The sequence below is a fragment of the Pleurodeles waltl genome, chromosome 6, assembly GCF_031143425.1.
Source record: "Pleurodeles waltl isolate 20211129_DDA chromosome 6, aPleWal1.hap1.20221129, whole genome shotgun sequence".
In the NCBI taxonomy this organism is placed as follows: Eukaryota; Metazoa; Chordata; class Amphibia; order Caudata; family Salamandridae; genus Pleurodeles; species Pleurodeles waltl.
The window spans coordinates 967,032,386-967,054,659 of NC_090445.1; the positions used below are offsets into that span (position 1 = coordinate 967,032,386).

At 45.0% G+C, this 22,274-nt stretch overlaps 1 protein-coding gene across 1 annotated transcript in view; it reads left to right on the forward strand.

Moving 5' to 3' along the window:
• The window catches only part of MARCHF5 (membrane associated ring-CH-type finger 5), a 212,255-nt gene that overhangs the window by 68,277 nt on the left and 121,704 nt on the right, over nt 1-22,274 (forward strand). The window contains exon 3 of the mRNA XM_069239806.1: nt 2,572-2,702. Within this exon, the coding sequence (XP_069095907.1) occupies nt 2,572-2,702 (131 nt within the window). The remainder of the gene's footprint in view (nt 1-2,571; nt 2,703-22,274) is intronic.

Genomic DNA, 22,274 nt, shown 5'->3' on the forward strand with positions numbered 1-22,274 from the left:
CCTAATTTTTGTTCCCCCGTCCTACTCCCCACCTCCACAGGGTCTGGTACATTCCTCAGCAACATTTTATATGCCTGTGATAGCTTTTTATTTTTTTAGGTTCCTAAGGAGGAGCCTATCTTCTAATGATGAAAACGTGGGTATCTCAGTTGTGGCCTGGAGCGCTGCCATCAGCTCGGCTGGAGTTGCAAGTATCTGAAAAACTGCGAGCTGTGTAAAGCGTATACCTCCTGTAACTCCTGAAAGGATTTCAACACACCATTGTGTAGAACATCTCCCAGAGTCGAGATTCTGATAATGTCCCATGCCGCGAAGGCTTGCAAGGTCACGACCCGCGGAAGGTATGTGCCTTGCCATAGCGCTGTCTGTTACTCTACCAGTCCATCTGGTAGCTTTTTTTTAGCTGCCGTCCATACCCCCAGCACCACCCTAGTAGCCGGTGGATGAGACTTGGACTCATCGTCCCCATATAGTAAGTGTGGGAGGCCCTGCGTACCCATAGCCCTCCATTCAAGGGTGTAGGCCGGGGTCCCTGAACCACCAGTCGTTGATAATAAGAAGATGGACCGCCCAATAGTACAAAAGAACATCCGGCGTGGCCACTCCTCCCTCAAACACCTGTCTGCAACACTTTTCTAGTGAGATGTGTGATATTTCACACCCCCAGAGCAGCGTCCACAGCTGTGCGTTAACTTTCACAAAGAAGGAAGGGGTGACTTTTCAATTGATATAAGAACTGCAGTAGCGCAACCATCTTAAAGGTGACCGAGCGTCCAGTCAAGGACAATGGAAGCACATTCCCGAACTTTAACGATCCTCAACAGCTGCTCCATCTGTGGCACTAGGTTGCCATCATATGAACACTTTGCATTCCCAGTAAGAAAGACTCTCAAATACTGGAACCCTGTGGATTGAATCAGTATACCTGATGCCCATGGCACATCAACCAGGCATGGTGCTGTGAGGTAGACCACCGATTTCCAGGGGTTAATCTGAAGGCCCATGTGCCAAATATATCTAGCATCTGCAGGTTCCTAGGCCCTGATACGGGTGGATCCCCCAAACACAGAAATGCATCATTTCCCTCTCCCCGCACCATGGCTCTGAGACTGATGTATAAAACTGAACATATTTGATGAACGTAGGGCCAAAGCACACTCTGGGAAGAAGAGCATATATAGGCTCAATCGTCCCAGTCGAAGGTATTCTGAAAATCGACTGACATTAAGGCTGTATGTTCCTCCAATGACTTGCTTAAGGCAATCGCATTATTCATCTGCCTCAAATTGTGGCGAGTGGTCCTCGGTGGCATGAACCCTGACTGATCCCCACTGATAGATTCTCCTGCAAGTGGCCGGCCACGTCTCTCAAGCCTCTTGCATATGAGATGTCTGCGCACACAGCGATTTTCCTCAGGAACTCCTCCTGATCTGAGCTGACAAAACAGCTTTCCAGAGCCAAAATATGCTTCTCTAGATTCTTGACGTTCTGCCTATCCTTTTCCTTATGGCCTTTGATGTAAATAAAGATGTCCCCTCAGTGTGGCATAAATTTCCATATTTGAACAACTGACTGGCTAAGGCAGAATCTCTTGGGGAAAGACCACCTGCAGCGCACTATGACCTTCCTCCACAACTTGGGCTTTATGATCAATGCAAAGAATTCTCAATGGAGTCCCATGCAGAAGCTAACCTTCACAGGAGAGGTGCTGGACAAAACCTGCATGAAGGCTTTCCCTCCTCCTCAGAGGATAGCAGGTAATCAGGAGATAATTCAGATGTTTCTGACTTTGACTTGTATCCCGGTTCTGCACATCAGATCAGTGCTGGGTTTGATTGGCTCCTGCATCTTGTTGGGGTCACACGCCAGATAGCGGATGCAATTAGTGTCTCAGAAAGCAGTGACTCGAACACTGAGGTAGCCTTTTAGTGTGAGTGCAGATCTTTGAGTCAGTCCATTTGGATCAGCACTGGGGAAGTGTTACTACCCCACCAACCCCACACACAGACCCACACACCCTAACCTCCTGGTAGATCGGTCCTTCAGCCGTCCCCACGTGCAGGCTGCTGTAGTCACTGCACTCCCTCTCTCCTCGGGTGCCTGTTTGGTGTAGTCTTCTTTTGGCTTGCGGAAGAAGAATTTATACTGTATTGGCTTGGTGCTCCCCAAGTGAGGAGACATGTTTTTTTCTCCCTACTATATGTATACAGATGATTACCATGGATAGGACCCTGATCTGTACCTGTAGAAATTTGTGAGTTGATAATTAATGCACGTGGAATAGGTAATTAATTTTCTTAACTCTTATATACTTTGCCAAAAGTAAAAACATCTGCAGACAAACCAGCAGCCAATGGAAGCATACACTCTAAAGTATATTTGTATGATCTGATTTAACTACATAATGTCTTGAATAATATTGAGCAGCATCATACAGTTCACTGTACAGCAGAAGAATGAAAACATATTTGTAATTTATTGATGCAGATTTAAGTATTCAGTAATTTTTTTAAACGCATATTTGAAATGGTACTTATTTTCTAACTCTTCTTCACTCTTTCATACCTTTAGGCCCAGTAGTTTATGTCTTGGATCTTGCAGACAGGTTAATATCCAAGGCTTGTCCTTTTGCTGCAGCTGGGATAATGGTAGGCTCCATATACTGGACAGCTGTCACATATGGAGCAGTGACTGTGATGCAGGTAAATAGTTTTATGCTTTTCACTTATTTTTGGTAAGCTCATTCAAATTGCATCTCAAAAGTCATGGCACCTCATCACACTCAACAGTTGTAATAGTATATTACATTCCACATTTGCATAGAATGTTTGTATATATAACCTTTGGTTTCCTGATAACTTTGGCCACGTTTGATGAATCGTCACAAAACTTGCCCCAAAAAAAAAAGTTAATCTACCTCAACTCCTTCCTGGAAAGTTTTAGTGGTGATCGTTCAAGTGAGGCCTGTGGGGCTAGAATTAAATTGAAACAGTAACTATTACAGGTGTCACTGACGAAACAGTTGTCGATGAGAGCCCCGTTGATGATGGCGCTGTCGACGGTGCAGAACTTGGCGTTTTCAGTTTGTGTTTAATCAAAGGCGGTGTAGACGGTTCAGAAATAGTCTTGTTGAAGGACTTTCTGAATAATTCTGACCCTTTCTGAAAGCCAGTTTGCTTTTTCTGTGCAGGGCTGTGGATTTTTGAAGAGCCCCCAGCTGACTTCTGTGAAATTTTCTTGGGTGGCTCCTGAGCATCTGAGCCTTCATGCTTTCTTTTGACAGATATTTTAGGAGCAGAGATAGAGGAAGAAGCACTGTCCTCGTTAGAGGCGGAGTGGCCAGCCTTACCTTTCAGAAGACACAAAAGCATACGTCCTTCTCTGTCCTTCAGAGTTTTTGTAGAAAACATTCTATATATCTTGCAGTCCTGGGTCTTATGACTGGGCTATAAACAGTAAATGCATTCCTCATGTGGATCATCAACTTATAAACCTTTCTTTAGACATGAGGTACAGGATCTGAAAAGGTCCTTTTCTTGGTGTCTCTGACATGGCAGCCAGTTTGAAGCACCAAAGAAGAAAATAAATGTCCAATTTCAGGAATAGACTTCTGAGAGAAAACGTTTTGAGCAGAGCTCAAAAGAGACTCCTCAGCACGACGTGCAGTGGAAAATATGAGGGAAGGCAGCTCCTCTCAGGAGGTTCTACTGGGTGAGGCAATCTGATTGGTTCAATCTCGAGTTTGGGTCTAATTTACAAAATGATTATGAGAGGTTGTTGAATTAAGGCCTAAAGCATGTAATGTAGATGTACATTTTAGGCCTGTGTTGTATATTCCACTGGGGACTCCCATCTCGACAACTGGGAAGTATTCAAGCATGTGAATCTATGAAAGCTACCAATACTGGAGAACTACAGTTACAAGTAAGTAACTTATTTGTTTCTGCTGAAAGGGAAACTAGATAGGAGAGCAAGCAAAGTATGTCTACTCTCACCAAAGTCCAGTAGTGAAATAAAGCAAAAAAGGATGGAACCCTCTTTTTCTAAATAAAAATATCCATATGCACCAATCAGAATCCTTCCTTAAGGTGTTCTACTTCTCTCTGGCGTCTTGCGAGACCGTAAAAAAGTACTTCCTTTATATCTTCTATAAAACATTCCATAATTCATTTTCCTACCTCAAACAACATGTCTAGTGTTGTTTTTTGTTCAGAATTACAATACAACACTAATTAACATAATTCTAAATGTACTTTCTCCAGTATTGTATCTTTAATAGATTCACATGCTTGAATCATCCCCGTCTAGGTGGGAGCCTCACGGTAAACTTAAATATATAAAGCAGTAAGTCAGTAAAAGTAAAACCAGTAGGCCCTAGTAGGCCTCATAGGGTATTTTACAGTCTATCCACCTTGTTTTGTGAAAAAGACCCAAACTTCAGTATCAACCAATCAGGATTCAGCCCCTCCCAAACACTCCCAACAGAGGCTGAATTCCCTCAGATTTTCTACCGCACGTCGTGTGAAGGGAGTCTCCCTGAGCTCTGCTCAGTTTTTTCCTATTTTCTGACTGAAGATTGTTTTTTCTCTCAGGAAACTATCTACAGCTTTACTATGTCTGAAAAAGCAAAGAAGGGTCTGTTCAGAGACTGTGACAACTGTGGGAAGAAGAGACTGCATGTTGATGACCCCCACAAGAAGTGTATCTACTGCCTTCATCCAGACCACAAGGTGAGAGACTGCAAAATCTGTCGCATCTTTAGTCAAAAAACCCTCAAAGACCGTGAGGGTAGACTTCTTTTATGGCTGCAAAAACAGAAAGCCTTAGAACATCCTTCCTCAGACGACAGCGAAGCGTCATCATAGACTTCTCGCCCTCAGAAAAGAACAGGTGAGAGAAGTAGAGGGTCGGATGAACCACCAAGGAAGGTGCCCAAATAGACAAAACAAGTCTCTACTGAAGCGAAAAAGGATGTTTTCCACTCAGAGACATTTAAACATGGGCCAACAAAGGTTCATTCAGAACCTACTACGCCTTTGCACCGAAAAAGCACCTAAAAAAGCCATCCCTGTGTCTGTCACCACAAAAAGAGCCAGAAAAACTTTTTTCGGTGAAAAAACAACCGTCGACGACCGCCCCGTCGACGACTGTGTCGACGGTAACAGCGACTACGGTATCGTCGACGTTCACAACACCAGCCTCACCGATGATTATGACGTCGTCGCCGTTGTCATCGACGACGATAATTACAGCAAGATTTTTTAAGAAGGCTTCGTAGGCAACCACATCGTCGACAGCGGAGGCCTCCTGGGTTCACCAATCAACCAGGGCACTCCCATCTACGAAGCACCTCTCAATGAGGTTTAAAAAGGCACTGCCGACGACGGCACCTACACAAGATACGTCGGCGAAACAACCGTCGTCTATAAAGTACACGTCGACGAAGGGACCATCGACGAAGGATTAGTTGACAAAGGACCCGTTAGCAAAGACGCCGTCGACGAGGGAACCGTCGACGATTATAACGTCCACAGCACTAACAGTTTACAAACCATCCACCTACCTGGATACTTCGCCACACCATTCCTCATACCATCAGGACGACTCCACCAGATTCTTACCCCTTTCACTTATTAATATAGGGGACAAGGCGTCTGATATTCTGCCGATGCAAACCTCACCAAGTAAAGTGTTGCCATACCCACCACAACATATTTTAGACGATGATGCATACTCTCAAAACGACGGAATGTTTGGGGCAGCTAGTAGCCCGTCCCAACTCAATGTCAAATGCCAAGAGTTTGATGAAGAAGAGGATCAACATTACCAGCCTAGTTATGCCTCAACATCTTATCCACAGACCGAACAACCATCGCCCCTTGCTATGCCTAGCACATTAGTGGCAGATCTACAATATATGTTGAAGGACTACTATAAAAGGTTTCCACCATCAACTCAGTCCACGCCACCTAGACCTGAGAGCTACCAGACACCTCGGCAAGCTCAGACTACTAATCTTTCCGAAACGCCACAGGCTCGTATACCTGTAACTAGCCAAACTCCGGAAGCTTGCCCCTCGTCAGACGACGAAAGGGAAGAGGGTGAGCTAAGAGATTCGGCGGCTAGTGAATGGGATGATTATCTCGTTCCCACACCATCTCCACCGCCAGCAGGTTCAGTAGATTCTCCTCCAGAGGACATAGGAGGTTTCCATAATTTAATAGAGAGAGCGGCGAAACGTTTTGGCCTTGCAATTGTTTCCCATGGAACCGAATGTTTTTTGTACGACTTTAATGAGCCATCAAAGATATCTGTAAGAGCCATACCCATTGTAGATTTCTTATGGCAGGAGGGTTTGAAGGCAATGAAAAACCCAGCAACAGTGCCTTCACAAATGGCAAGACTAGAGAAAAAATACAAGGCCCCAGATGATTCTCCGGCCTGTCTAGTCTCACAGCCGAAACCTGACTCTGTTATATCACAGGCGGCTCAGCGACGTTCCAAAAACCCCTCCACGCCTATTGCGTCTCCCCCAGACAAGGAAGGAAGGAGATTAGACAATATCGGCAAGAAATTCTCCTCTGTTGCTGCAGTCACGGTTAAGGCGGCTAATTCCCTCGCCATCCTGGGAAGGTACAATCGCCAGATGTGGGCAGACATGTCTGCCTTTTTAGATTTACTGCCAGAAGACGTCAAGGTGGAAGCAAAAAAGGTCTTGCATGAGGGAGAAAGGGTCTCCGCAGAGATAATAGACAGCACAATAGATATTTCTCTCACTGGCTTTAGACAATTAGCTGGCGCAGCAGTCCTGCGCAGACAAGGATGGCTTAAAGCTACTTCATTCAGACCAGAAGTCCAGACTCGTGTTCTCGACATGCCTTTTGATGGAGAGAGTTTGTTTGGCAAACATGTCGACGACATGTTGCAGGCTATCAAGACGGATACCGATACGGCAAAATCCCTAGGTACCCTACAATATAAAAAACAACCTTTTCGTGGAGCAAGGGGTGGAGGTAATTACTCCTTTCGAGGTGGATACCAACAATACAGGTCACAATATCCGTCTTCCTCCACAGGATCACGACATCAGTACCATCAGCAACAGCAGCATTATCGATTACCACCGGCCGCAGCTTACAAACATCCAGCTAGAGGAAGAGGAGCTGCCAGAGGAAGAGATACAGGCAGGAAGCAATGACCCGCTTATCATCTCAACGCTTCCCCACCAACCAACATCGAGGGTCGGAGGTCGCATCACTTCCTATTTCCCCAAGTGGAAGGCTATAACATTGGACAGATGGGTACTCGATGTAGTGGCCAGAGGTCATACTCTGGAATTCACACAAACACCACTAATTGTTCCTCCATCGGGCCCACAGCCTCCGAGGTTGAACCAACTCCTCAGGGAAGTAAGAATAATGCTGAGAAAGGGAGCAGTAGAACCAGTCCCTTTATCTCAAAAGAACAGAGGATTCTACTCCCGTTTTTTCCTTCTAAAGAAACCCTCAGGAGACTGGTGCCCCATCCTGGACTTGAGAGCACTAAACAAGTTTCCAAAGAAGCAATCATTCAGGATGGTAACATTGCAGGATGTCCTGTGTCTGTTAAATACCGGAGATCGGATGGCATCCCTAGACCTCCAGGATGCCTATTTTCATATCCCCATATATCGCAACCATCGCAAATTCCTAAGGTTCAGAGTAGGAAGTATGCACCTTCAATTCCGGGTTCTACCATTCGGTCTCAAATCAGCCCCCAGAATCTTCACAAAAATGTTAGCTCCGGTAGCAGCACATCTCCGCCAGTCAGGTATCCAGGTCTTCCCTTCCCTTACCTGGACGACTGGCTTATAAAGGCACCCTCAAAATCGCAAGTAACAAATCATATCTCCTATTGCCTTCAATTGTTACACAGCCTGGGGTTTGTAGTCAACTACCAGAAATCTCAGCTCTACCCCAAACAGGAATTTAGTTTCTTGGGAGCAATTCTGGACACAGTCCGGAGCAAAGCGTACCCATCTCACGAGAGGAAACAAAAGTTAACCTCCTTGGCAGACAGGCTCTCCAGAAGAAAGTTCGTTTCAGTCCGTATCTACAAATCATTGCTCGGAATGATATCATCATGCATTCCGCTAGTCCCAGATTGCAGGCTCCATATGCGACCCCTGCAAGAGCAATTGGACATACAATGGACTCAGGTCAACGGTTCCTTCAAAGACAAGATTCGCATAACGCCTCTAATGAAGAACACCATGAGGTGGTGGGCGACTCTAACCAATTTGTCAAACGGACTGTCTTTTCTTCTTCAAACACCAAGTTACATAGTAACAACGGATGCCTCTCGAAGGATGGGGTGCACACTGCCAGGACCTGCAAATCAGCGGAATCTGGAATCAGAAAGAGGGTCCGCTCCACATCAATTATCTAGAACTCAAGGCAATACACTTAGCTCTAAAAGCTTTCTTACCAAAGATACAAAGTTCAAGCGTCTTAATCAGGACGGACAACACAACCAGCATGTTTTATCTAAACAAGCAAGGAGGCACAAGATTCCTACAACTCTCGCAGCTAGCCCAACAAATTTGGACATGGGCCATCAAGCACAATATTTCACTCAAAGCGGAGCATGTGCCAGGACAAACCAATGTTCTAGCAGACACCCTGAGCAGGACAGTGATTCCTTATCACGAGTGGGAGCTAGACCAGAAAACTCTCAACGGCCTTTTTCTATTATGGGGCAAACCGAACTTAGACCTATTTGCCACTCTCAAGAACAAGAAATGCCAGTTCTACGCAAGTTGGCTTCCCCAAAAAGATTTGTGGGGGAATGCGTTTTCGATGAGATGGTCCGGAGTTTATGCCTACGCTTTTCCTCCAATCCCGCTCATTCCGAGAGTCATCAACAAACTGAAGGCGGAAGGGTGTCGCCTTCTGCTCATAGCTCCCAGATGGCCCAGACAAGTCTGGTATACGGAGCTCCTCATGCTCTCCGAACTACCACATCTACGACTCAGACAGAGTCCGACTCTTTTAACGATGCACCAAGGACAAGTCAGACACCCAGATCCGTTGTCTCTTCATTTGTCGGCTTGGCTCCTGAATACAATGAATACTTAAATCTCAACATTTCCCCGGAGTGTAGAGACATCTTGGCAAAAGCTAGAGCTGACACTACCAACAAAACCTATAAACTTAAATGGAAACGTTTTTGTATATGGTGTGCAGCAGAAGATATACATCCTTTGTCCTCTACTCCGGAACAGATACTTCCATATCTCCTGCTCCTGGCAAAATCAGGACTTGCATATTCTTCCATTCAGGTACATCTGGCAGCAATCTCCAGATACCGCAGATCACCAGACAGACTCTCATTGTGTTCCACAAGAATTGTCAAACAATTTATGAAGGGCCTTTTTCGGGTCTTCCCGCCAGTTAGAAAGCCTCCACCACTATGGTCCTTGAATGTTGTGTTGATGCAGCTCATGAAAGCTCCTTTTGAGCCGATCTATAAAGCTGACCTAAAATTCATCTCATGGAAAACAGCGTTACTGCTAGCTCTTACTTCAACAAAAAGAGTCAGTGACATACAGGCTTTCACTGTCAAACAGCCTTTCCTCCAATTCACAAACTCAGGTGTCATCCTGCGAACAAATCCTAAATTCATCCCGAAAGTTCCTTCAACGTTTCACTTAAATGAACCAGTCATCTTAAAAACCTTTTTTCCAAATCCGCAAACAGTAGCGGAAAAAACATTACACTCTCTTGATATTAAAAGATGTTTAAAGTTTTATCTACAGAAAACTCAAGCCATCTGCCAGTCGGATCAATTATTTGTAGCATTCGGCGGAGCAAGAAAGGGGCACGCGGTGTCCAAACAGACTATAGCTAGATGGATTGGCCTGGCAATTCAATTCTGCCATTCAAAAGCAGGAAAACCGCTCCACACCAAGGTGAGAGCCCACTCTACAAGATCGGTAGCCACTTCAGCTGCACTCTTTGCAGGCGTACCACTACATAGCATATGTAGAGCAGCAACATGGTCCAGCCAGCACACATTTACGAGGCATTACTGTCTCGAGGAAACTAACAATGTCGATACAGCAGTGGGACAGGCAGTGCTGAGGCATCTATTTCGTTAAGGTGAGCCTCTTACACATCCCACCACCACACTCGAGGTATGTTCGTTATTGGTTCTTAGTCTCGTTAATAGCTACAGTGTGTTTTACTCTAATTTTGTGCTTCAGATGGTTCACTTTGTTATACTGCGTTAACTTGTCGTAGTCTTCATAATAATAACACAAATTGTGTCAGTATTTTCTGCCACACACCTGTTATTGCTCTTCTATTCGGATGTTTATGGATATAGATATATTGATATGTACGTGGATTTTTAAACCTGAACTAATGTGAATCACATCACTTATAAAATTACGATAGAATTACAGTCAATGTAATTCACTAATTAAGAAAACATTACTGCTCGTTATTCTGATTCAAGCATGTGAATCTATGAAAGATACAATACTGGAGAAGAAAATTAGTTACTTACCTGTAACTGCAGTTCTCCAGTATTGGTATCTTTCATAGATTCACTTGCGACCCACCCTCCTCCCCTCAGAGGCTCCCCTATTATACAGATATTAAACTTCACACTCCTACTAGAAAATCTGAGGGAATTCAGCCTCTGTTGGGAGTGTTTGGGAGGGGCTGAATCCTGATTGGTTGATACTGAAGTTTGGGTCTTTTTCACAAAACAAGGTGGATAGACTGTAAAATACCCTATGAGGCCTACTAGGGCCTACTGGCTTTACTTTTACTGACTTACTGCTTTATATATTTAAGTGTTCGATGGCATCTGTCGCTGTAGATACGCATGTTCTGCAATAGCTCGCCATCTGGTGTTGGGCCGGAGTGTTACAAGTTGTTTTTCTTCGAAGAAGTCTTTCGAGTCACGGGACCGAGTGACTCCTCCTTTTGTCTCCATTGCGCATGGGCGTCGACTCCATCTTCGATTGTTTTTTTTCCGCCATCGGGTTCGGACGTGTCCCTGTCGCTCCGAGTTTCGGAACGGAAAATAATAGTTAATTTCGGAAGATTTTCGTCGGTATTGTTGCGTTCGGGATCGGCGTACTTAGATTCAACACCGCATCGAAGATCGAAGAGCTCCGGTGCCCTTCGGGGTAGTTTTTCGATCCTCCGTCGGGGCCTGGTCGGCCCGACCGCGTGCTGAGGAACGCCGATGGAACGGACCCCGTTCCGTTTCTGCCCCAAATGCCACAATAAATACCCCTACACAGACCAACACTTGGTCTGCAACCTGTGCCTGTCACCTGAGCACAGCGAAGACACCTGCGAGGCCTGTCGTGCGTTCCGGTCCCGAAAAACACTCCGAGACCGTCGAGCCAGAAGACTTCAAATGGCGTCCGCACCGACAGCCCAACGGGAGTTCGAGGAACAGGAAGAGGAAGGTACCTTCTCGATCCAACACTCAGACTCCGAAGGATTCGACGATACACAAACCGTGAGTAAGACGTCGAAAACCACACAAAGAAACATTTACAAGGCCCAGGGGACGCCACTGCCACCAGGCCATGGCTCGACCCATAAATTCGGTGACCGACCGTCGGCACCGAAAAAGGCCCAAACAGTGCCGAGATCGTCCGACTCCGGTCGAGACACCGGCACGCAGCCTTCTCGGGACCGAGAAAGTGCTGGAGACAAGCCTCGACACCGAGATGCCGGTGTGGACACGGCTCGACGCCGAGACAGCGGCACCGAAACAGATCGACGCCGAGAGGTTTCGGCCCCGAAAAGGAAAAGAGTCACCTCGGAGCCGAAAAAACACACAGACAAAGTTTCGATGCCGAAACAGACTGCAAGCGACCCAGCTTCGGGCTCTTACACAGAAGAGCACTCGCTAACCTCCCAAATGCAAAAGCATAGGTTTGAGGAAGAGCTACAAGCAACTGATTTGGACCATACGCAAAAGCGTATCTTCATTCAGCAGGGGACAGGAAAGATTAGCACCCTTCCCCCCATCAGGAGAAAGAGAAGGTTGGAGTTCCAGACGGAACAAGCACCACAACCAAAAGTGGTGAAAAGGGTTACACCACCACCCTCTCCTCCGCCCGTGATTAACGTTTCACCAGCACAAACGCCATCACACTCCCCAGCTCACACCACCATGAGCCAGGGTGACCAAGACCAGGACGCATGGGACCTATACGACGCCCCAGTGTCAGATAACAGCCCAGAGGCATACCCTACAAAACCATCTCCACCAGAAGACAGCACCGCGTACTCTCAGGTGGTGGCTAGAGCAGCACAATTTCACAACGTAAGCCTCCACTCAGAACAGGTCGAGGATGATTTCTTGTTCAACACACTCTCCTCCACCCACAGCTCCTACCAAAGCCTGCCTATGCTCCCTGGTATGCTCTGGCACGCAAAAGACATATTTAAGGACCCGGTCAAAAGTAGGGCAATCACACCAAGGGTGGAAAAAAAGTATAAGCCGCCTCCTACGGACCCGGTTTTTCATCACAACACAGCTGCCACCAGACTCTGTTGTTGTAGGAGCAGCTAGGAAAAGGGCCAACTCTCACACATCTGGAGATGCACCACCCCCAGATAAAGAAAGCCGCAAGTTCGATGCAGCTGGTAAGAGAGTCGCAGCACAAGCTGCAAACCAGTGGCGCATCGCGAACTCCCAGGCACTACTTGCGCGCTATGACAGAGCCCACTGGGACGAGATGCAACATCTTATTGAACATCTGCCCAAAGACTTCCAAAATAGGGCAAAACAAGTGGTTGAGGAGGGACAGACCATCTCCAACAACCAGATACGTTCCTCCATGGACGCTGCAGATACAGCTGCGCGGACAATTAATACATCTGTAACTATCAGAAGGCATGCATGGCTCCGAACGTCTGGATTTAAACCAGAGATTCAACAAGCAGTTCTCAATATGCCTTTTAATGAAAAAGAACTGTTCGGTCCAGAAGTGGACACAGCGATTGAGAAACTCAAAAAAGATACAGACACTGCCAAAGCCATGGGCGCACTCTACTCCCCGCAGAGCAGAGGGAATTACAGCACATTCCGTAAAACGCCCTTTCGAGGGGGGTTTCGGGGTCAAAGCACACAAGCCAGCACCTCACAAGCAACACCGTCCACTTACCAGGGACAGTATAGAGGAGGTTTTCGGGGACAATATAGAGGAGGGCAATTCCCTAGAAATAGAGGGAGATTTCAAAGCCCCAAAACCCCTACTACTAAACAATGACTCACATGTCACTCACCCCCTCCACACAACACCAGTGGGGGGAAGAATAGGTCATCATTACAAAGCATGGGAGGAAATCACTACAGACACTTGGGTTCTAGCAATTATCCAACATGGTTATTGCATAGAATTTCTACAATTCCCTCCAAACATACCACCAAAAGCACAAAATTTAACAACACACCATTCCAATCTCCTGGAGATAGAAGTGCAGGCACTATTGCAAAAGAATGCAATCGAATTAGTGCCAAACACACAAATAAACACAGGAGTTTACTCACTGTACTTTCTGATACCAAAGAAGGACAAAACGCTGAGACCAATCCTAGACCTCAGAGTAGTGAACACTTTCATCAAATCAGACCACTTCCACATGGTCACACTACAAGAAGTATTGCCATTACTAAAACTGCACGACTACATGGCAACTTTAGACCTCAAGGATGCTTATTTCCATATACCAATACACCCATCGCACAGGAAATACCTAAGGTTTGTATTCAAAGGAATACATTACCAATTCAGGGTACTGCCTTTCGGATTAACAACCGCACCAAGAGTCTTTACCAAATGTCTAGCAGTGGTCGCAGCACACATAAGAAGGCAGCAAATCCATGTGTTCCCATATCTAGACGACTGCCTAATCAAAGCCCATTCGTTAATAGAGTGCTCAAATCACACAAATCATATCATACAAACCCTCTTCAAACTAGGGTTCACCGTCAATTTCACAAAATCCAAAATTCGGCCACGCAAGGTACAACAATACCTGGGAGCCATAATAGACACATCAAAAGGAGTAGCCACTCCAAGTCCACAAAGAATTCAAAATTTCAACACCATCATACAACGCATGTATCCAACACAAAAGATACAGGCAAAGATGGTATTACAACTCCTAGGCATGATGTCATCATGCATAGCCATTGTCCCAAACGCAAGACTGCACATGAGGCCCTTACAACAATGCCTAGCATCACAGTGGTCTCAAGCACAGGGTCACCTTCTAGATCTGGTGTTAATAGACCGCCAAACTTACCTCTCGCTTCTGTGGTGGAACAACATAAATTTAAACAAGGGGCGGCCTTTCCAAGACCCAGTGCCACAATACGTAATAACAACAGATGCTTCCATGACAGGGTGGGGAGCACACCTCAATCAACACAGCATACAAGGACAATGGAACGTACATCAAACAAAACTGCATATCAATCACCTAGAACTTCTAGCAGTTTTTCAAGCACTAAAAGCTTTCCAACCAATAATAGTTCACAAATACATTCTCGTCAAAACAGACAACATGACAACAATGTATTATCTAAACAAGCAGGGAGGGACGCACTCCACGCAGTTAAGCCTGCTAGAACAAAAAATTTGGCATTGGGCAATTCACAACCAAATTCGCCTAATTGCACAGTTTATACCAGGGATACAAAATCAACTCGCAGACAATCTCTCTCGAGATCACCAACAGGTCCACGAATGGGAAATTCACCCCCAAATACTGAACACTTATTTCAAACTCTGGGGAACACCTCAGATAGACTTGTTTGCGACAAGGGAGAACGCAAAATGCCAAAACTTCGCATCCAGATACCCACACAAACAATCCCAAGGCAATGCCCTATGGATGAACTGGTCAGGGATATTTGCTTACGCTTTTCCTCCTCTCCCTCTCCTTCCTTACCTGGTAAACAAACTCAGTCAAAGCAAACTCAAACTCATATTGATAGCACCAACTTGGGCAAGGCAACCCTGGTACACAACGCTGCTAGACCTATCAGTGGTACCCTGCATCAAATTGCCCAACAGGCCAGATCTGTTGACACAGCACAACCAAAAGATCAGGCACCCAGATCCAGCATCGCTGAATCTAGCAATCTGGCTCCTGAAATCCTAGAATTCGGGCACTTACAACTTACCCAAGAATGTATGGAAGTCATAAAACAAGCAAGAAGGCCATCCACCAGGCACTGCTATGCAAGTAAATGGAAGAGGTTTGTTTGCTACTGCCATATTAATCAAATACAACCATTACACACAACTCCAGAACATGTAGTGGGTTACTTGCTTCACTTACAAAAATCTAACCTAGCTTTCTCTTCCATTAAGATTCACCTTGCAGCAATATCTGCATACCTGCAGACTACCTATTCAACTTCCCTATATAAAATACCAGTCATTAAAGCATTCATGGAGGGCCTTAGGAGAATTATACCACCAAGAACACTACCTGTTCCTTCATGGAACCTAAATGTTGTCCTAACTAGACTTATGGGTCCACCTTTTGAACCCATGCACTCCTGCGACATACAGTTCCTAACCTGGAAGGTGGCATTTCTCATCGCCATTACTTCCCTGAGAAGAGTAAGCGAGATTCAGGCGTTTACTATACAGGAACCTTTTATACAACTACACAAAAATAAAGTCGTCCTAAGGACCAATCCTAAATTTTTGCCAAAGGTTATTTCACCGTTCCATCTAAATCAAACAGTGGAACTTCCAGTGTTCTTTCCACAGCCAGATACCGTAGCTGAAAGGGCACTACATACATTAGATGTCAAAAGAGCATTATTGTATTACATTGACAGAACAAAGAACATCAGAAAGACTAAACAACTCTTTATTGCATTTCAAAAACCTCATGCAGGAAACCCAATTTCAAAACAAGGTATAGCCAGATGGATAGTTAAATGCATCCAAATCTGCTACCTTAAAGCTAAACGACAGCTGCCCATTACACCAAGGGCACACTCAACCAGAAAGAAAGGTGCTACCATGGCCTTTCTAGGAAACATCCCAATGCAAGAAATATGTAAGGCAGCCACATGGTCTACGCCTCACACATTCACCAAGCACTACTGTGTAAACGTGTTATCCGCACAACAAGCCACAGTAGGTCAAGCTGTATTAAGGACATTATTTCAGACTACTTCCACTCCTACAGGCTGATCCACCGCTTTTGGGGAAATAACTGCTTACTAGTCTATTGCAGAACATGCGTATCTACAGCGACAGATGCCATCGAACTGAAAATGTCACTTACCCAGTGTACATCTGTTCGTGGCATCAGTCGCAGTAGATTCGCATGTGCCCACCCGCCTCCCCGGGAGCCTGTAGCAGTTTGGAAGTTACCTTCAATTATTTATATATGTATCATCTCAACCTTAAATAGGTGCATACTTAGTCACTCCATTGCATGGGCACTATTACTACAATTCAACTCCTACCTCACCCTCTGCGGGGAAAAACAATCGAAGATGGAGTCGACGCCCATGCGCAATGGAGACAAAAGGAGGAGTCACTCGGTCCCGTGACTCGAAAGACTTCTTCGAAGAAAAACAACTTGTAACACTCCGGCCCAACACCAGATGGCGAGCTATTGCAGAACATGCGAATCTACTGCGACTGATGCCACGAACAGATGTACACTGGGTAAGTGACATTTTCATTACCGTGAGGCTCCCACCTCGACGACGGGGATGATTCAAGCATGTGAATCTATGAAAGATACCAATACTGGAGAACTGCAGTTACAGGTAAGTAACTAATTTTCATCTTGAGAGTAGTTTGCGAGAGCCGACAGGAAGTACAACCCCCTTGGAGTCCACACAGGGGATTTTATTTCCGACTTGTGTGAATGTCTTGCGAGAGCCAAAACACTTAAAAAATAAAATAAATATCCAAGCATATTTTATTCACTGCTCCATTATAGATTAGCATAAAATAGTAACTAAAAACATGATTAAAAAAAAAACATACAATAAATCGAAATGAAATTTAGAACATTACGATCTCACAAGAGTAATGACACCTCAAAAAAAGATTGCTCGTGACATTTCTTGATCAGAGTTGCAATAACTGAGCAAGTAAACAATTTCTACTGAAATATTGAATATTTATCTGTTTAATGCTCACACATTTTAGAAATGTTTTGCAAACGTGAACCATATCTTGAGTTACAATAAAAAAAACATTCTTTTTTTTTTTACAAAATAATGTCTGATGAACACAACATATATTGCAAAGTGATTCTACAGTATGTACGCTCACAAAAATATTTAATTTATTTTTTAAAAATCACATAGAAATTCACTGAAAAAAAACAAAGGTGAAAGTACACTATAGTTAGATGAATTCCTCAGTGACAATGTTCATGTTTTGAACTAAAAAAAAAAAACAGAAATTCAGTAGTTATAGTTAGCAGAACTAACTATAACTTGTGCCTGCCATTCACTGCTTATTACCTCACATGCGTATTCATGACCTGTTCTATCCATTTATGACATCACTGACATCATTGAAGACCTCATTCACATTCACTCGTATTGCTCTATAAATTAGTATGACATTAGGAGCATGATAGTAAGTACAAAATGGCTCAGGAGAAAATCACACATTACTACTGCCACAACACATACAACTTAGATGTTGAAAAAAACATTACAGGGAGCATTGAGCCTTAAGCTTACACTATACAAGTAGCATAGATCAAATTAACAATCAGCCACAGATAAAACACTCATTGACTGCAGTGTTCACTGTCTATACAGTTGCTGACAGAAAACCAAAATAGTGAATGACAGTTACAAAAATTAAGCCTACTACATACACTTTTAATCTGTATAGGCCCCATGACAGTAACTGCACCTATAGAGAAGTGGGTACTATAAAAGGTATTCACTCTATGGAGAGAGTTTTCTCTGTGCCACACTGTGGTGTACTTTTCGTGAGAGTTTCAATGGTTCCAGAGTATTGAAACAAATCTACTGAGGACAGTGTACACTCTATGCAACAGTTGTCAAAAAAGACAATCGCTGCTTAATAATTAAAAAACTAAATCTGAAGGTCATAAAGATAATACTACATGCAACCTTGATGCTGTGGTGAAAGCTTTACAGAAACGTATCTTCTGAAGCATAACAAGCATGTGTACATAGGTTAGTACCCGCTGCACACAGTCTTCAGTGTTAAGTATAATTTATCATGCGGACACGATTCTCTCCAGTAACTCAAGGCTGCTTACGAAAGTTAGTATTTACTATGTAGAATCTTTCTCCTGTTGGAAACTTTCTATGCCGAGCCGAAACGTAGTATGAAGCATAATGAATACAGGCCAACTGTTGCTTACACACAGGTTATTCTTGAAGGTAAACATTTATAACGTGTTCAGTACCTCTGCACAACTACGGTACGTTAGGAACACATGCGTTTTGTTAACACTTACATCCATTCGCTGGATCCCGGCTGTACATAATTATATAGAAAAGTATTACGGTAGTTACCTATAAAACACACTAGTAGGTGGGCAGGACAGCCTTGGGATTCAAAATTACTTGATGTCAGCCCCCACAAGAAGGTCCTCAACAGGTCTGTGGAACCAAGGTCAAATCAGACACTCAGACAATTTGACACCAAATGTCCTAGAGTTCCCTACCTGTCTTCCGCAGGAGTGCATGGACATCTTATGTGAGTCCCACTGGAGTATACATGAGCCTGCAATGCAGCACAGTGGATGACATTTGTCCAATATTGCACCTCCAAGCACCTGGATCTCTTTAAATCTACTGTACAGAACATTGTCTGTTATGTTATCCATCTGCCAAAATCCGGCATCACATGCACTGCTATATGTCTCTATTTGGCAATTGTAGCTGCAAAACAGGGAATACTCCTCCCTCTTTCACATCCTTATAGTTAAGGGCTTCTTGGAGGGTTTCAAAAGGATAATCGTCTCGGATAGTCCCTCTGCCCCTGCTTGGAATCTTTGGTTCTTAACATACCCATGGGCTCCTCCCCCCTACCCCACCCACCCCTTGAGCCTTCACACATGTGAACTATACTGTTTTCACTCTCCACTCCATAGCTCTCTCTCTGCGACTAGCAGTCTAATATGGAGTTGGTGCCCATGCACATTACCAATTGGGGCTGGAGTCAAAGTCCACCCTGTGACTCCAAAGCTGCTGTTTGAAGAAAAACATGTGAAAGTCTGAGCCCAGTAGAGTGAGTTTAACGCTGTATGAATGAAATAGCCATACGTAGTCTTTCATTTCAGTAAGGTATCCCAAAGAACTCACCCTTTTCAGACCATATCAGAATTCTACGTTGGACTATTTTTCTTCTAACATTTTTTTCCCAGGCCCTTTCTCTCCAACTGGAAGGGCCATTCCTTGAACATTAAAATGGCTCTGAAATATTACTGGAAAAAGACAAAAACTTGATGAAATAAAAGTTCTGGTATTCATTATGTGACTTTGCAGAGATGGACACACTTCTAAACAGAGGGATTTGTCATTTATCAGTACATGTTACTAAAAGGTACTAACAAAATGTGAAAAGGCTCTAAAGGCCCATTCTCCTAAAGGTAAAGAAGCTACCCTGCCTTCGTAGGGAACATTCCCACTCCAGACATTTGTAATGCGGCCACCTGAAAGTCAGTTTATTAATTTACTAAGCAATGTTGTATTGACTCTGATTTCAGACATAAATGCTTGTAGATAAGGCCTGTCCTGTTTGCTTGATTTATCAGTTTCTTTATTTCTATGATTTTGACCCAATTTCTGAGGCAGGTTTTATCTTTTAGCCTACTACTTTCACTGGATATCACAGAAAATGATATGACAGCGAAGAAAAAAACACTTCCCTGCAACCCTTGTTTTGATAGAGACTTCCAGCTGCAGACTTCTCACCTTTTGAGTCTTTCCCAGTCGTCTGACTGGATTTGTAGACTTTTCAGCACTATCTCTGCAGGCTACTAGGTGGCACCATGCGGCACCACCCAGCACAGTAGCGCGCTCTGGCAGAGCCTCTATAGGTGTGCCACTCCTGCAAGTTGACATTGCTTCCTTTCTTTCCGTGCCACCAGATGCAGATCTACCTCTTGTTTCTTTTACAAAGAAAAGTGTGTTTGTGGCATGTGTAGCTTTAGATACACATGCTGTGCATACTTGCGCCATCTAGTGTTGGGCTCCGACACGTACAACTTGAGTCAGAGGATCTAGTGACTCCACCTTTTGATGGTATTATGTGTGGGGATCGGCTCCATAGTTAAGTTGTTTTTAATCCGCCATCTGGTTCAGACAAGTCGCTCACAGCTCCGGTTTGACACCTCGTGGTGTTCTTGTTGGGCCCAGAGGTTTGTCCTCTCTGTACCTACAAACAATCCTGTGTTCTTGTCTGTGTGTACCGTCACGTACCTTTGACTCGGTGTTGCTCTAGCACCCTGGACTCCCAAACGCTTGGGTTGAGAATGTTCTTGTGATGGAAAATACTCCATTCAGGTCCTGTCGTAGTTATTGGGCCAAGTATGACCTCCACGAAGTCTGCAACCTCTGTTTGTCTTCTGACCACTGTGAGGCATCCTGTGCGGAGTACCGCACCTGTTGTATGGCCTCCACCACTATGGTGCATAGACGTCTGGAGCACCTCCATCTCACATCTTTGGAGATCAGGAGAAGTCTGGTGTTGAAGAGGTGGCTGCTCCAGGTGCTTCAATGGAGGCAGCCTTTTCTCCTGGAAGCATTGGTTCCAAGGCATATGTTGAGTCCAAAGAACCTCCTTTATCCCAGCGCCCTCTGATCACAGCGAGTACTGTTCCTAAAACTCACCACCAAGAGGCACAAGCCTCTGGCTCTGAGATTGCTAATGAGGCCTCACACGCACCACTGCCTTCTGGCCATGGTCGACACCAACATGTGGAGAAGGACCTAAGCCGCATTCTGCGCTAAAGTCCCATTTCATGCTTCAAGACTCGCCTGCTACTTTGGCTCCAGACTCAAAGGCACATCCTCAGCCACCCTTGGCCTCGAAAGGATTAGTGCCGAAAACAGCCTAGACAGACCGCGCCAAAACATTTGGAGCTGAGGGTGAGTTTGGCATCAAGCCCTGTCGACTCTAAGCAATCAGAGCTGAGTTCAAGCTCCGCACCTGCTGCTCAGTGAAGTTCTACAACCCTGTCAAGGCCGCCTTCTACTGCAGCATCTTCTGCCACTTCTACTGCAGCATCTTCTGCCGCTTCTGAGTAATTTGGTCAGCCAGTTCTTGAGCGGCTGCAGGAACTCTGGGATGCTTGAGATATCCAACCAGGCACAGGACGAATTCTGGCAAAACCTCCACATGCGCGAGACGACTCTGCACCCCATAACTAGAAGCTGACCTTTGAGGAGGACATCAAACCATCAGAATTTTTAGCCCTTGGAAAATCAAAGAGACATGACAGGGCAATCGCTACCCTTACTCCTGCTCATCCCCCTCCTTCTTGCTAGCACCTCCTTCTCCAAATGTGCCTCCTATCTTACCTTTGGGGTCACCATGTTATTCACCTAGAGTTCTTCAAATTCCGGGTCTGGGGACAATCCTAGGTTCCCTTATGACTCATATGACCACCCTCATGACCCACAGGGTCCTGACCCATGGGATGACTATGATGCTGAACTCCCCGTGGAGCTAGACCCAGATCTGTACTCTACTAAGCCCTCACCTCCTGATGTCACTTAGGACCATGAGGTGTTGTGCAGAGCTGCCACTTTCCACAGTGAAGAACTCCATGTGCAGCAAAAGGAGGAGGAAACCCTCTCCTCCACCCAATGCTCCCTTCAATATTTTCAGATGTTTAAGGGTGTTCTCAAGCCTGCCATCGAGATTTTCAATGATCCTGTCAAGGTGAGAATTACCACGCCTAGGGTGGATTGGAAGTATAAAGCTTCCCCTAGTGACCCTCCATACATCTGTGGCCAACTACCCCCTGAATGTTTGGCGGTTTATACAGACAGGAAACCTGCCAACACTCAAGGCACTGGTGATGCACCCCCTTCTGACCAGAGGAGCAAGAAAATTGCAACATCGCACACTGGGATCAAATGGCAGACCTGGTAGAGCGTCTCAGAGCAGTGCTGCAAGAAGGGGCACCAGTTCGTGGCAGAGTGGAAGGTCATCTCCAACACTAACATACGCTATGCTTTGGATGCCGTGGATACAGCAGCTCATGGCA